The sequence below is a fragment of the Hylaeus volcanicus genome, chromosome 1 (assembly GCF_026283585.1).
Source record: "Hylaeus volcanicus isolate JK05 chromosome 1, UHH_iyHylVolc1.0_haploid, whole genome shotgun sequence".
In the NCBI taxonomy this organism is placed as follows: Eukaryota; Metazoa; Arthropoda; class Insecta; order Hymenoptera; family Colletidae; genus Hylaeus; species Hylaeus volcanicus.
The window spans coordinates 24,176,355-24,190,620 of record NC_071976.1 but is presented as its reverse complement, the minus strand read 5'-3'; the positions used below and the strand labels follow the sequence as shown (position 1 = coordinate 24,190,620).

Genomic DNA, 14,266 nt, shown 5'->3' with positions numbered 1-14,266 from the left:
CAATTGTAAACAAAGCTCGGGTTCGACACGAGCCGAACTTGTTTAACCCATTCGGCCGGTTCTCTTCTCGCAACCATCCTGAACAAAATGTATTTTCAATTGAAACTTTTCGTTTAAAATTAAATGGAGTTGGAGCCACCTAACGTTCCTTATGCACTTTATTTATTGCAATTACATAAAATTGAACTATATCGAAGAATAAGTTACTCGTAATATTAAAACGTGTGTCGGTATTCATTAATTATGATAAATGATTGTTGATCGATCGAAATGGTTCATATTCATTCATTTATCGGTGACATGACCATGACTCCAGAATTTTAATTTAGGGAGCATGATCGTGTCTCTGATTAATTTTTATTTTGTCGCATACTTTGGTTTAATTTTATTTCATTTGTATTCACTTTTAATTTATTGTTTTCATTCTAGAGATATACATATACACTCTGATGTTTCATTCAGGATTATCCGCATTTTTGGTTCAAGTTGTCTCAGAATTTTCAGGCCAAACTAAACGAGTGAATTTTATGTGGTTGGTTAATTGCATTTTCTCAACTGTTATCGTGTTTTTATTGCACAATTTTAATTACTAGCACGTGTGCTGCTTACCAATTTGTATTTCTCGTTATTGTGCTCTACTAATTACCAGCGAATATTTTCTTTGTTGTGGGGTTGATCTGTAATTATTATAAAAATGAAGCTTTTATTCTTAGTCCTCTGTCAAAGTGAACGTACTTGGATTGTCGTCGACATGCCGTCGAGAATATAATCGCCATCATCATGCAACGTGCATATACACAGTATCTAAAACGACACTTTTATTATAAAAGTGATATAAAAATGTTTGAATTATGTATGCGCAGCTGAGACCACAACTTTTGAATAATGATATAAAATTCTGCAAGTCTGCAGTTTTCACACAGAAATAAACGCACAAAAAAAATTGATCTAGGGCAAACTCTGCCTCTCAACTTCACCGATTGAAAGGAATTTAAAAAAAAATTGATAACAGTATTCGCCATTCACTTTATAAGTTTTCCATTCCATCGCTCACCTAAACCATCATGGCGTCGATTATACAAAATAGATACGGTAAGATGTAACAAATTTTTGCGTAACCGTATCTGTAAAGTATTACTCCAAAACCATCTCGTTAAAAAGTTATCGGTACCCGTTCCACGAGTCGGATCTGGTAGATTATTGCGGTTCGAGTCACGGAGCATGAGTTCAGCTCGTTATGCCAGCCGAATGGGTTAACCGGTGGTGGACGGTTCATCTGGGTATACAAAGCGTTAGAAGTTTAGCGAGATCTGGGTAATTGGGGTGGGATCGGAGGGAAGACGAGATTCGGGGGTCCGTAGGTGCTACTCTCATGTAACGATAGCCTGGATATGCTATATCGTAGGCTTGCTGCAACCGATCACGTACCGTGTGTGTCGAAACTTGCAGACGTGCTTTTGCTATCGCTAGAGCCGCCGCTCTGTCTCGTCGCTCCAGTCAGCGACGACGTTTTCGCTGGATGGAAGTTGTTGCTGCTCCTCGGGGATGTCGTGAGACGTCGATATCGAGCCGACGTGCTGGAAGTTTCGATAACTTTCATCGTCGGTGAAATCTGACGTGACCTCGCTTGAATCTGGAACAGGAATCTGTGAGAAAATATTTGGTCGGGTTTATAAGTCTTTGTGGCAACCTTCGCCTCGATGCAAACCTGGTTGCACGGGAACAGGATGTACAGCGATTACTTGGAGAATTTTCATTATTTTAAATGGAGGCAATTCTCGGAGAACTGGATTCAGAGGAATCTTATCCTGTTTCTCATTCATGAAATATTCATTAAATAATCAGAACGAAATTCATATGACACAAATAACTCAGGGAGCTTGTTAGATGAACTTGGAAAAATATATAAAACCCTTTTAAATCCAATGATATTAATCACTTTTGATAGACGTATTGAAATTGAAACTGAACGAGTTTTAAAAATAAACCTGAACGAGTTTTAAAAATAAACCTGAACAACAAAAAATTATTATCCACCAACACGTTCGCTTCATCTTGATTAATCGTGAATTGAAGAAACAAAAACCTCGATCAGAAGCAAAAGTTATACAAAAAACCAAACAAACGTTTATTATTATCCGCACGTTCCCAACGCAAAGACTTACAAAACGACCAGATGAAGTGGCGATGAGACAGAAGCGGGAACCGTGGAGCCGTAAACTTTCATCGTGCGATCTTTGAAGGAATTTTAATTAAGACAGCGTTTCTACTCGGTAAACGTAGACGTTCGAAAGAGGCAGCAGCAACTTCTTCGCGTTAAACACCGTGCACTTTCGCTACTCGTCGAACGGAAGTTGGAAAAAGACGACCGAAAACTTAGCTTCAGCCTTCCGAAACTTTCCGTGAAGCAGCTCCTATCCCCCGAGTCGTTATCGTCATCCCTCTTTTATTACAAGTGACATTTAGTTGCTATTGTTACGTGTGGTGTGTTGGACGAATGACTCGCGCGCGTGCGAATGCGTGAGATGCATGGGAAACACGGTGAATCGTAGAAGCTTGGAGTTATTATCGTGTAGTCGATTATCAACTTTCCTTTGTTGCTTTTAGATGATATAGACACGCATTAGAGTAGCTTGTGCGTTAAGAGTAGCTTTCTCGGCCGTCCCTAGATTTGTAAAACATATTCGTTCGAAAGGGAGACCATTGTGAAGCGAACAGGAAAAGTAATTAACCCTGGAATATTGTATAATACATAATGGGGTAAAAGTGAGAAATCCATCGATTTCTTTGTTTGTTGACTGTAAAGTAATGTATTTAAGACAGTAGTAAAATTGACTTATCGACACTTTTGCTTATTTTCTTGGCTTAGGGTGCAGCATCGCCCTTTTATTTAAAAAACTGTCGACTATAGCTTATGGATTTTCATCCGTCCAAGTTGGCTTCCCCCGTTTAATGAAATTATGCGTAAGCGTAGTATTGCAGAGTTAAAGAAAAATTTCACTTCGGCTTCAGAATATCTCCGCTTCAGCTTAAAATTCTCCCGAGTCACTTGAAGAAAGTCGATTTAGTCTTTCGAGAAGCGCAATCGTACGCTGGCCCTGCATACGCTTAGAAGAAAACGAATTCTCGATTGTTGAGCGTCGCGGAAAATTCTCTGCACCGTTCGAATTGTTCTCGCAGGGCCGTGTCAACTCGCATCGTAGCTGGGATGTGGTGGTTCTTCACTTTGATCATGATTTCATCGTACACCGCCAACTTGGCCGCGTTCCTCACCGTGGAGAGGATGGATTCGCCGATCGAGGGGGCCGAGGATCTCGCAAAGCAGACGAAAATCAAATACGGGGCTCTCAAAGGAGGCAGCACCGCCTCCTTTTTCAGGGTAAGATCGCATGAATATCTTATGAGTTCTGTACAAACATCCGCGTAATCGCTTTATCCAGTATCATAGGCCATCCTCAAAGTAGCATGAATTACGCATCGATGGAAGGAAAATTGTAGCACGGTACGATGGAGCATCGTAGAGTAACCGACAAGGATATTGCTGGCACTAAACGATAACGACGTTCCTTTAATAGCAGTATTATAAAAATTACGTTGAACTTCTTTTTATTCGACGCGTTTAAAGTCAAATTCTAAACATGAATTCGTGTTACACGTGTTTATCTGATAAAGAGACCGATAATGTTCCTCGCGTGGCTGAATGAAAAATATGATAGATGGAGGAAACGGGAACGGTTCTATATTATATGTTACACAAGGCAAAAGTAGTCACACGATATTTATGTTGTCCGTTGAATCAAGTTACGCTTACTGTTTTCGAACGGTATACGATCGTAAATTGCATACTTGGTAGTAATTTACGCTCGATTCCATGCTCTTGAAGTAACAGTTTATGATCTCCGTGGTATCAAGAATGTATTTTCGAATGATGAATATGCAGATACACGTGCCTTGATAGCACGCCTTGGTATTTCACGTTTTTAATCCAACCACTAAGCTTCTTATTAATAAATAAATTTAAAAATAAATAAATATAAATAAATTTGAAAGGATTAATTGCCGAAAGCCTGTGACTTATTCAAATGTAGGAAAACATATAATATTGTAAGTGTAAAGATATATATATATATGTGTGACGGAAAAGATGAGTACAATATGTGCATACCTGCATATGCACTTAGAAAAAAAAAAATTAACCCACGTTCGCGTGACATTTTTCTAAATTGTCCCGTGGCATAAAAAGCATCACAGACATTTAACCAACTCACGTTAAAGGGAGCCAAAGCACCAAAGCGCGAGCAAAAAGGTCGCCCAACAGCTTTTCAAACGCTAACATACTCGATCCATTCGACCGTGTAAGCACGCAAAAAACTGAAACTACGATGCGTTTATCGAGCACGGCGCGAAAGCCTGACCCGTGATTTCCGTGAAACCGCGAACGAGAGGCACAGGCAGTAATAAGCCTCCTTGAAGGTTAACCAATTTCAGCCGACGTTCCATCGTTTAACGGCACGCGTGCTTAACCATGAAATTCCTGGCGTGATCTAGGATTCCAATTTCTCGACGTACCAGCGCATGTGGTCCTTCATGGATTCGGCAAAGCCGTCGGTATTTACAACGAGCAACGTCGAGGGGGTGGAGCGAGTGATCAAGGGCAAAGGCAGCTACGCGTTCCTAATGGAATCCACTTCTATCGAATACGTAATCGAGAGGAACTGCGACCTCACTCAAGTCGGTGGTCTCCTGGACTCGAAGGGATACGGCATAGCCATGCCCCCGAGTAAGTGCTCCAATATAAATACCGCTGACGAAAGTATTGGCACACTTCGTTTACTTTGGAACTTCACGCGCCAGAGTTAGGCCACGAAGTTACTACTTATGCACTTTACGACGCGCTTGTCTCGTGCTCTTCATGTTTGATTGGAAGTCTGGAGCATGAGTCTCACACGTTGCTGAGGGGGTTGAGTATGTAAGAGGGTTTCGGGATTTTGGTATTTAATGAAAGATTTTCATAATTTCGTTCATAACCAGGAATAGAATTTGAAGTGACGTGAATAGACGTCAACGGTCGCGAATGCGTTAATACATATATTACTTTCATATTCAAAGAAAAATGGGTGTGCTAATACGTTTCATTGCCCTTTGTACGTTGTCGCATGAAAGTCTCAGGACATCTTCCGACCCAATTTTAATACTTTAACTGCAACCCCTGAGAATATAAACTGTTAAAATTGTTCAGTGTCTCCCAGTCGTTTCCAGGTTCGTATTAAATTTTCTGAGTGTCCTAAGGCTTATGGGCGACAACGTACGTGCCAGTCGGGAGTGTGAACTCGTCACCTAGATGCACAGTTAGCCGATTACACGCGCCCGAATGGCTCCCGAGCGATAGAGACGCGCTATTTCGGCCGATCGTCGAGCATATCCTTGATTTACGGTCCCAGGTCAAACGCCGTCGAATCGGAAAGATAATTCTTCGCGCTCGTTGTACGGATTTATGACCGAATTAGGAGAGCGCCCCGTCGTTTTACGTTCGTTTCCACGGAATTTTAACCAATTTCCAACTCGCACGGGTTTTATGAGATTGATCTCGCTGATAAGTATTCCGTTTGACTGTGGGATGCGGGTGATTCACAGCGATTAAAGTTAAGTCAAAGGTATTAAAGGTAAATTCCATTTGACGTTTACTCGTTGATATACAAAACGTAAACATGGGAATCGTATGGGGATTGTGTTTGACTATTGGCAGATATGAAAGTTGGCATAAATACAAGTACAGTCCAGGAAGTACTAACTTCATTGGTGTTTTAGTTATAATTCCAGAAATTCCAAACAATTCGATGGTTTATATAGATACAGATTCATATTGCAATCTATGAGTAATAACGAAAATTCAAATAATTGCTTATTTGAGGGAAATTAACGTTTGTCGGTATATTAAGCTCTGCTAATCATAGGTTTAGAATTCGATTTCAATCGTAATTTCAGTCCTGTTTGACGAATTAGAAGCTAATCTGCGTAATTGTAGAGTATAAGAGGACTCGAATCCCGAACATCTATTCAGATTAAATTTAAAGAAACCTTAAATCATACGAAGACCCAAATGCAACTTAAACATTTTTAATTTTCATTTTATTTTGACTGATCATCCTTTAACTCTCCCTTTATAGTGTAAAAATGAAAAGCTGGTAGCAGTTTCAAGCAATTAATAAAATTTACTTCCGGACATCACCGTTGTATCCAAACCAGCATCTTAATTACTATTCTCCCATACGACGAACGAACATTAATCCACAATGCGAAAAACAAACGAACGCTGTAACGCGGCAAACGCTTGCTCGTTTCCGTAGTCGTCGAGACCTCCCTTGGCTCCCTTGACAAACATGTTCGAACTTCCACGACTAGACGTCGTTCCCCGTACGGTTCCCCGATATCCCTGACTGTTGGCGTCACGTTTGGCCGGAGTCGCGCGGAACTGAAAGCAATCGCGCGAGAACCGAGCGTCGTCGATCGGTCTCGGGAGGGCGGCTTGGAAGCTCGCTCCGGCACGTAGAAACGATAACCCCCGACGACACTTTTCCGAAAGTTTCGTTGCGCGATAAAGGTCGGCTGGAAAAGGGGCCGAGAGTTGCTCAGAACGACCTTGGAACTTCAGATTCGCCGTACAGGACGGCCATAAGCGGGGCGATCCTCAAGCTCCAGGAAGAGGGCAAGCTGCACTTGCTGAAGACACGCTGGTGGAAGGAAAAGCGCGGCGGGGGATCTTGCAGGGTGAGCATGCAAATAAACACTGACACATTATTTTATTATTATTGTATTACGTTTTTATTTCTATGTATATTTTTTATATGTATGGTATTTATTTTGACTAGAATTTGAATATTCATTCATAGGAATTCATCCATGTATGAGATATATATGAATGAACCATACGTTATTTTAACAATATTTGTTATATGTATGGTATTTATTTCTACTAGAGTATGAAAATCCATTCATTGGAATTCACTTATGTATGAGATATTGTTTATGAATGAATTACTGCGAATGGATATATTCCTCTATATCTCGAATATGTATGAATGAATTCCCATAAATGGATATATATTCCCAGTAAAAATAGGTAATTACCTGGGAGGATTTGTCATCCTCCTCATATACATACATATTCATTCATAGGAATTCAAATGCAACTTCATCATTTATAATTCATACATATATGAGGTACATATAAATGAATTTCTATAAACGAATACATGTTCCTACTAAAAATGTCTCCATAAATCTCTAAAACAATTCTTCTACCACGACATCCTTCCTGGAAAATCACTGAAACAATCCAATGAAACACAATGGAGTGTTTAGAGTGGCCTCCCTTAGCTCAGACACCTTTTATATTTTGTCAACAGTAAACTGACACAAATGTCACAATTAAAATTTGTTTTCACGACAGGATGAGACGTTGAAGAGCAGCTCAACAGCGAACGAGCTGGGCCTGGCGAACGTCGGAGGGGTGTTTGTGGTCCTGATGGGCGGGATGGGCATCGCTTGTGTGATAGCCGTGTGCGAGTTCGTCTGGAAGAGCCGGAAGGTCGCCATTGAGGAACGGGTGAGTGAGGTCAGATAGCACGTCGAAGAAGGCGTGATCGCGCCTGAAGTAACGTCGTCCAACACGCACCTCGATCCCGACGCGATCTACCCCGACATACCCCGCGAATACATCAGTTGATGTTCGCGCGATGGTGGAGTTCCTCTTTAATGGTCACGGTGCAAATACAAAACCACTCGGGTATGATCGTTATACCGTGCGATCGATGAGTCGCCAATCACGAAGAACTTGTGCAGAGGAAGGTTGACGTACCGTACAATGTCCCTGCTCTTTGTTCTGTGGACTTCGAATCATTCGTGGGTTTTAGTCGACCCTGCTGGGTCTGGATTAGGTCTGTTGCGTTGAGTTCTATGTATTTCTCTCTCTGGCATTTGCAACCATATTAAAGGAGCATACAGGGTGATATTTTTTTTATCGGAAACACCTAGTGTAGATCATCTTCGTGTTCAGGAAGAAGAATGGTTAAAAACGTTTTTCTTCTTTCCTTCGTGTGTATTTTAATTATAATGTTTGAGATGAACGCATGTATCCATGTTTATTTATATCGAAACAGTTTAAAATTTTAAGAAAGACATAACTTCTTATGTTCCTTTTGCCCATAAGTTTCGGAGTAAGGTGAGAAGTTCAGTTTAATTAAGCTTCTCGGGGCAGGTGCACATAGCGCACGTTTATTTAAATCGAAACAGTTTGAAATTCCAAGAAAGGTAAACGAAGTCTTCTTTCTTCTTTTGGTTTTAGGTATTTCACGATAATTGTATGAGAGGTGTATTTTAATTAAGGTTAACGGAGTACATGCACATAGTGCGCGTTTAATTAAATCAAACCTATTTTGAATTTCAAGAAAAGTTTCTTTCCTCTTTCGTCATTATGAAGAAGGTGATAATTGCATGAAGGGTATATTGCAATACGCTACACATATTTATTAATTATTGAATCAAAGAACTTCGATTTAATTATATGATATCAATTAATTAATATTTCATTCGATCGAAAGAATTTCGTTTTGATTTAATAATACTAATATCGAAATCTCGATACTTAATTATTCGTTTGATCAAAACAATTTTGTATTGACGTAACAGCGATGATATATTTGGAATGGAAAAGTGTCTCTCTCCTTACTGATTGATGAAAATTATTTTGTAGCTCCAGGTTACGGTTCGTCAGCGTATTAATAAATTGGTTACTTTCTCCCGTGCATTTTCCTTCGTTTCAGCTTTATATCCTCTCTTTAACGTCGTAGTTATTTATTATTCAGTAGTACGTGCACGGTGTCATTTTAATGTGCACGTTAAATTTTACTCGTACAATGTACTGCACTTAATAATCATTGCGATGGAGTAGCAATTGACGCCAATCGATTACAGCGTCTGTGAAAACGGGAAAATGAAACGACGCAGTGCATTCTGTTATTACGAATCGGAAACACAATTTCATTTGATGGGCACGAAGAATTCAATTAGAACGACCGGTTACCGCAGTATTTCGCAGCCAATCTACAAAGTAATTCTGTTATATGAATAATTTATATAAAAATGAAAACACGAAAACGCGCATTCCCGTATAGCGTGAGTAAATTTGAAAAGATTATTTATTCCCTCGAACCGTGTGCTTTATAACGGAAATACAATTGTAGACGAGCTCGAGAAGTAATAAACGAATTAACGAAAAAATTACGTTACTTTAAACTTATTACAAAATTTCAATTTTGATGATGAGAATTTATTAATGGATCGATACTCTCAATCTTCAACCCAAAATGAAAACAATATAAAGTATGCCAAGGGGTTTAAAAAAGCTGAACATTTTTCCTGGACTCTGCAGTCGATACTGTGATAAGTAAAATAAACAAATGCTCGATTTTTCTGTATCTACGTTGGTGTAGCCCTTTGAAGGGTCGAGTGGTGGTCGATGCTCAGCGAAAATTAGAAGAAACGTTTAATTATGGAAGGGGGGCAAGCCAAAAGCGAAACGTTCGCGAACGAAAATTCCAACGACGGAAGCGTCGGAATGAAATTAAGGCACGGTGCACGGCGAAACGTAGCTCGGGATAGCCCGCGCGCGGGCCTCGCGTGTCTACAATATGTGTTCGGGGCTACCGTTTGCGTACATTCGAGCGGTAAGCAAACAGGCAAGTATTTGAGAAGGGCTCGTCCACATATACGGATATGTATAGACTTTGCGACGGCGACCTCGTGTACTCGAGAGCAAACAATTCCACGAGCCAACAAACGTCAGTATCGCTGTTCCCCTTCGGACCTAGCTACTTCAGACCGCAACAGAGTAGCCGCGATTCTCCCACGAATCTCAAACTGCAAATCGTTCTGGCCTTGTACGGGGTGGCTCGAAAATCCTGACCCAAACATGCGTCGGCTGGCTCTCAAAGGAAAAGAGAAATTAAAATGAAATTACAATGATATGGTCTGTTAATTCTGAATATAGAAAGCTTCGCGCAATTTTGCATTAATATGTACGTAATGTTTATGACAAAATGGGTTGAAAATGTACAGCGGAATTTTGTTGTGCGCGGTTTCGTTTCGGAGGAATTTGAATTTGAAAATTAACGGGGCGCGCATGTGACAGAAAGGACGTTGTCCTATTGTTGTTTTGTTAATATTCTACACATAAGTTTTTTTAACGATGGAAATTCATAGAAGCTGAAATGAAATGTCTAGTTTTTGAAATTTGTAATTAGTAGACCAGGGATTTCCTTTATGTTGGATTCTTCAATTCTTCAATTTCTAGGCGTTTAACAAATTTGAACATACGAATCTGATTATTGTGCAAAGGTACAACTAAATTTAAAAATTCATGGAACGCGTGTGCTGACCAGTTCGATTTGGCTAACGCGTCTGACCATTACTCATCATTTCTACTAGCTCTGGTATTAGCAAATCCGAATGATAGTATGGTGTTATCCCTTTCCCGTCGATCTTCCTATCTTGTAATTAACTAGGTAAATCTGATAACACCGTACAATTTCCAATGTTTACAAACACGAACACGGAAAAAAATAATGATTAATGGACGCACGCGATAGCAAAGCCGAGCTTGATCGCGCGTGTGCCTCGCGAATGGTCAAAATTAATTTTCTCGAAAGAGAAACCTCGCACAAAGATATTTCACCGTAAATTTTCGAATTTTATTTCACAAAAAATCATGAACCGTTTTGAAGATTTAACTGATCTATAGATCCCTTTTCTTTAGATTTCCTTTCTGCACAAGAGGGACGTACGCGACCGCCTGCTATGCATCGATCCGACTCATCGATCTGAATCCATCTCCCAATCTTACCCCAGAATTTTGATGTTCTGTTTTAGAAGCAGAAATCCTCGGGGAAACCGATCTGCGAAGCTTTTACCGATCTACACTAGGGGACGGTATAAAAAAAAAAAAAAACGTACTGATTCCTAAGCCCGAGAAAAGCGTATTTGATCCGAAGGACCTAAGGAAGAACTCCACCATGAGTGATCGAGAACTGTGTGCAACACTGACAGACACAAACTGTAGAAAGTTGAAACGATAACGTAATAATCGATGAAGGAGCAACGATCCTCGACCTTTCCAGTTTCTCGAACCCCTCGTGAAGTACACGCGTAGGCCAAACATTCTAGAAACTCTTGAACACTGAACAAAATTAATGTGGTCGTATTCGAATATGAAAATTTATGCATTTATGGTAATTAGAAATATGGGCAAATGTGAACAGATTCAAGAATATATAAAATATCTCTGATTAAATGTTACACTGTTTAAAAGACAAGAGGCACTTCCGTTTAAAATTCATTTCTTTATCTATGAATGTAGAAATATGAGTTTGGATAAACATCTACATGTGACAAACGTATACAAAACGTATGCATAGCAAATAAAGAATTGAATCAAGTTTTACGGTATACATTCTGCCCATAAATGCACAGAATTTACTATCAAATAAGTGACATCCTCGAATTCTTTAGGAACAGAAAATTAGGAAAAAAATTCGAATGAAAGTTGACTAATTTTTTAAAGTGTTTTTTACGTAGTCCACCCCCCCCCCCTCCCCCCAAAACGACACGGGGAGAAATTCGTGTACGTTCAAATTGGAAAGGTCAACGCGTTTGCCAATTTGCTCATATCAAAAACCTTAGATTAATTGACGACGACTTCGAGCCTAGCAGCGAGAAGGGACAGTCTCCCGGGCAATTGTTAAATAAGAAAAAAAAAAAGAAAATACCGCGGCGTGGCTACCTCGACGAAGCGCGTCGCGATCGCGACTGAATCCAAGTGCTGCAGATTTAACGGAATATTTACGAACAATCACGATTTTATACCGATATTAGATAACTAATGTATAGCGTCAGGTTGCAAACGTTTTACTGTGTGTGTAAATATTGCGTAGATCGTGGGGGTGGGTCCGCCACCCCGTGCGGAGTCCGTATGTTTCTGCATAGAAAACAAAACGAAAAAAAAAAGAGAAAAGAAAGGACAAAGAGAGAAAAAGAAAAAGAAAAGTAAATCGAGCATCGTCGCGAACGTTGCGATAAAAATTCCAGGTCCACGAATAGAAGCCCACGGATTCCCTAGCGACAAACGATGGAATTAACTCGATAGACGATTCTGTATGTTTCGACTCGTAAATTAGTATGATACGTCTCAACCTAATGGCGGTGCCTCGGTCAGTCCTGACCCAACGTTTTCTCTGTCTCGAGCGCGACACGGCCTCCGACTTCTCTCCGCCAGATTTCCACGCGATTGTATTTTGTAAATTCGTTTACCACCCTTGCAGAAAATGAGCAAACTTCGAAAACACCGCGAGGGCGTTTATGACTCTTCATGCGACGCGAAGGATACTGCTTCTGAATATTGAACACGCGCTACACGGGATGCTGACAAATTCATGGTTGCAAACTTCGGACGCGTGTAGCACTCATAGAAGTAGACGGTGAAGTGGTAGCGAGCACAGATCCGCGAGCAAACTGTCTTCGAGTTGTTAAACAGTTTTGTTGACACGGTTCCATGAGCAAACTGTCTTCAAGTTGATACTTTTGTTACGTATTCTAAGAATAAGTTTTGTGCTTGATTAACGTTCGTTACTCCGTATGATTTATGTTGTTTCTGGTTATATTGTCACTCGTGGTCATTTCAAGGTCATTCCAATGTGAAGATGTCTTTGTCTTCAAATTTGTTCAGGATTTACTGTTTTATAAATGCTATTGAAAGCATGTGTTACGATAAACTATGATATTGAAATGACTGGGAGGAATTTTCTTTGCTAACCGTCATGATCTCAGTAATTCTCTCATACATACGATAGCAGCGGAGACATTCAAGGTACTTAAGAAAAAATTGAACAAGCTCTATATATTTTCATTAGCAGTTAACTCACTGATCATTCGCTGAACATATCGTCGTTATAATTTTGCATCTTCCATCGGAGCTTCGTTTGCACACTCCTGATAGTACCTAGTGTGAAACGATAATCATCCATTAATAATTAATAGAAATTTACATGTAATGGAATAACAAACGTACGAATTTTGTGTATTTTAGATAAAGGCGAATATGTCCTTCTGAATACTTCTCAACACACTGAATACTGCCAGAAAATGCGTTCCTTCGGTACACGATCGTCTTCTTATCGTTTTCACGCGAACAAACCATCAAGTGTCGGATACCGACTCAACGATTAAAACTCAAGACTGCGTCAGAAATGACCCAGGCACCGCCAAAGCCAGGGCTATAAAGCGGTCGCATTGAAACGTAGGCGTTAAGTGAATCACGTACGATTCGAAAGGACACGCGCACGATGTGTGACAGTTTAGTATGACATTGTTAGTTGTGTCGCAATGTTTCTTGCCTCTCTCTCTCTCTCGCCACGGATACGCAGGAGGTGAGCAACTTTTCTACTTTCAGCTTGATGCTCGTTTACGTCGGTGCGCCATTCGACGTTCGAACTCGTAGTGCATGGGTAACGTTCGCGCGCGGCTTCATTTTGCGTCTGGCTTGTTTCGTTCGCTTTGAGAGGTATTCGCGCTTTTTTTTTTCGTGCTATGATGAAAATGGAGTCATCAAACAGTTCGAATAAATTCAATGAATTTTTGGAGTACCTGTTTACATATACAGTAAATCCCATAAATGATCGAACACTTTATGTCGATTGAAGAAATTTGAGTAAATTAAATTCTAAGTTTGACGCTTCAAAATAAATGATTCGTTATAAATATGCGCAAAATTGACTTTACACGCGCATATATTTATAATAAAAAATTTATTTGAAACATCAAACCTATCAGTCAATTTAAACAAATGTGTTCAATAGACATGGAGGGTACGAATATTTATGGGACTGACTATATATACATTTTTATATAATTTCTTTCTTATTTGTAATTTGCTGCATTTGTCTTGTTATATGATGTTTATTACGTTATGTTATATTATTCTTCAATTGGTGTTTTATTCTAATTGTTTGAATTGTATTTATACCGCTGGAGAGGGCCAGAAATTGGTCAAAACCTTCCATAATAATAAAAACATTTACCTCCATTTGTGTCATTGCACCACTAACTGGCACCAAAAACAGAAATGAACATTCCGAGTATATATACTATATATTATGGTTTTTTCATTTAATTTTAATAACTGTTGCTGTCAAGTGATTTTAAGCCTTGAAGAATG

At 39.7% G+C, this 14,266-nt stretch overlaps 2 protein-coding genes across 16 annotated transcripts in view; one reads left to right on the top strand and one right to left on the bottom strand.

Annotated features, from left to right (window-relative positions):
• Positions 1-14,266, top strand: part of LOC128884216 (glutamate receptor ionotropic, kainate 2) — a 275,987-nt gene that overhangs the window by 257,717 nt on the left and 4,004 nt on the right. For 3 of the 7 annotated variants that reach the window (XM_054137446.1, XM_054137435.1, XM_054137454.1), the window contains exons 14-17: positions 3,181-3,379; positions 4,549-4,780; positions 6,653-6,768; positions 7,451-7,606. In XM_054137446.1, coding sequence (XP_053993421.1) covers positions 3,181-3,379; positions 4,549-4,780; positions 6,653-6,768; positions 7,451-7,606 — 703 coding nt within the window. Of the gene's footprint in view, positions 1-3,180; positions 3,380-4,548; positions 4,781-6,652; positions 6,769-7,450; positions 7,628-10,926; positions 11,057-12,374; positions 12,978-13,138; positions 13,274-14,266 lie in introns of those variants that run through there. The other 4 variants (XM_054137474.1, XM_054137461.1, XM_054137467.1 and 1 more) reach the window with 4 other exon arrangements.
• On the bottom strand, positions 326-13,258 carry LOC128884248 (uncharacterized). 9 transcript variants are annotated; one of them, XR_008459319.1, is made up of 6 exons: positions 12,975-13,051; positions 1,429-1,633; positions 1,055-1,276; positions 736-804; positions 610-677; positions 326-510 (listed from the first exon to the last, which is right to left on the bottom strand). XR_008459319.1 is itself a non-coding variant. In XM_054137505.1 (4 exons), exons 1-4 carry the CDS (start codon positions 13,247-13,249, stop codon positions 779-781), a joined length of 450 nt encoding a protein of 149 aa, XP_053993480.1. In that variant the 5' UTR covers positions 13,250-13,252; the 3' UTR covers positions 326-778. The 9 variants fall into 9 exon arrangements, 1 of the variants encoding a protein (XP_053993480.1); XR_008459318.1 differs by adding an exon at positions 13,121-13,258 and having other exon boundaries at positions 326-804; XR_008459316.1 differs by having other exon boundaries at positions 610-804.

Coding starts and splice junctions, on each gene's coding strand:
- LOC128884248 (XM_054137505.1), bottom strand. CDS start 13,249: ATGGTTTGTTCGCGTGAAAACGATAAGAAGACGATCGTGTACCGAAGG. Junction 13,052..13,120: donor ATCTAAAATACACAAAATTC/GTACGTTTGTTA, acceptor GTTTCACACTAG/GTACTATCAGGAGTGTGCAA. Junction 1,647..12,974: donor ATATGTTCAGCGAATGATCA/GTGAGTTAACTG, acceptor ATTTTCTCACAG/ATTCCTGTTCCAGATTCAAG.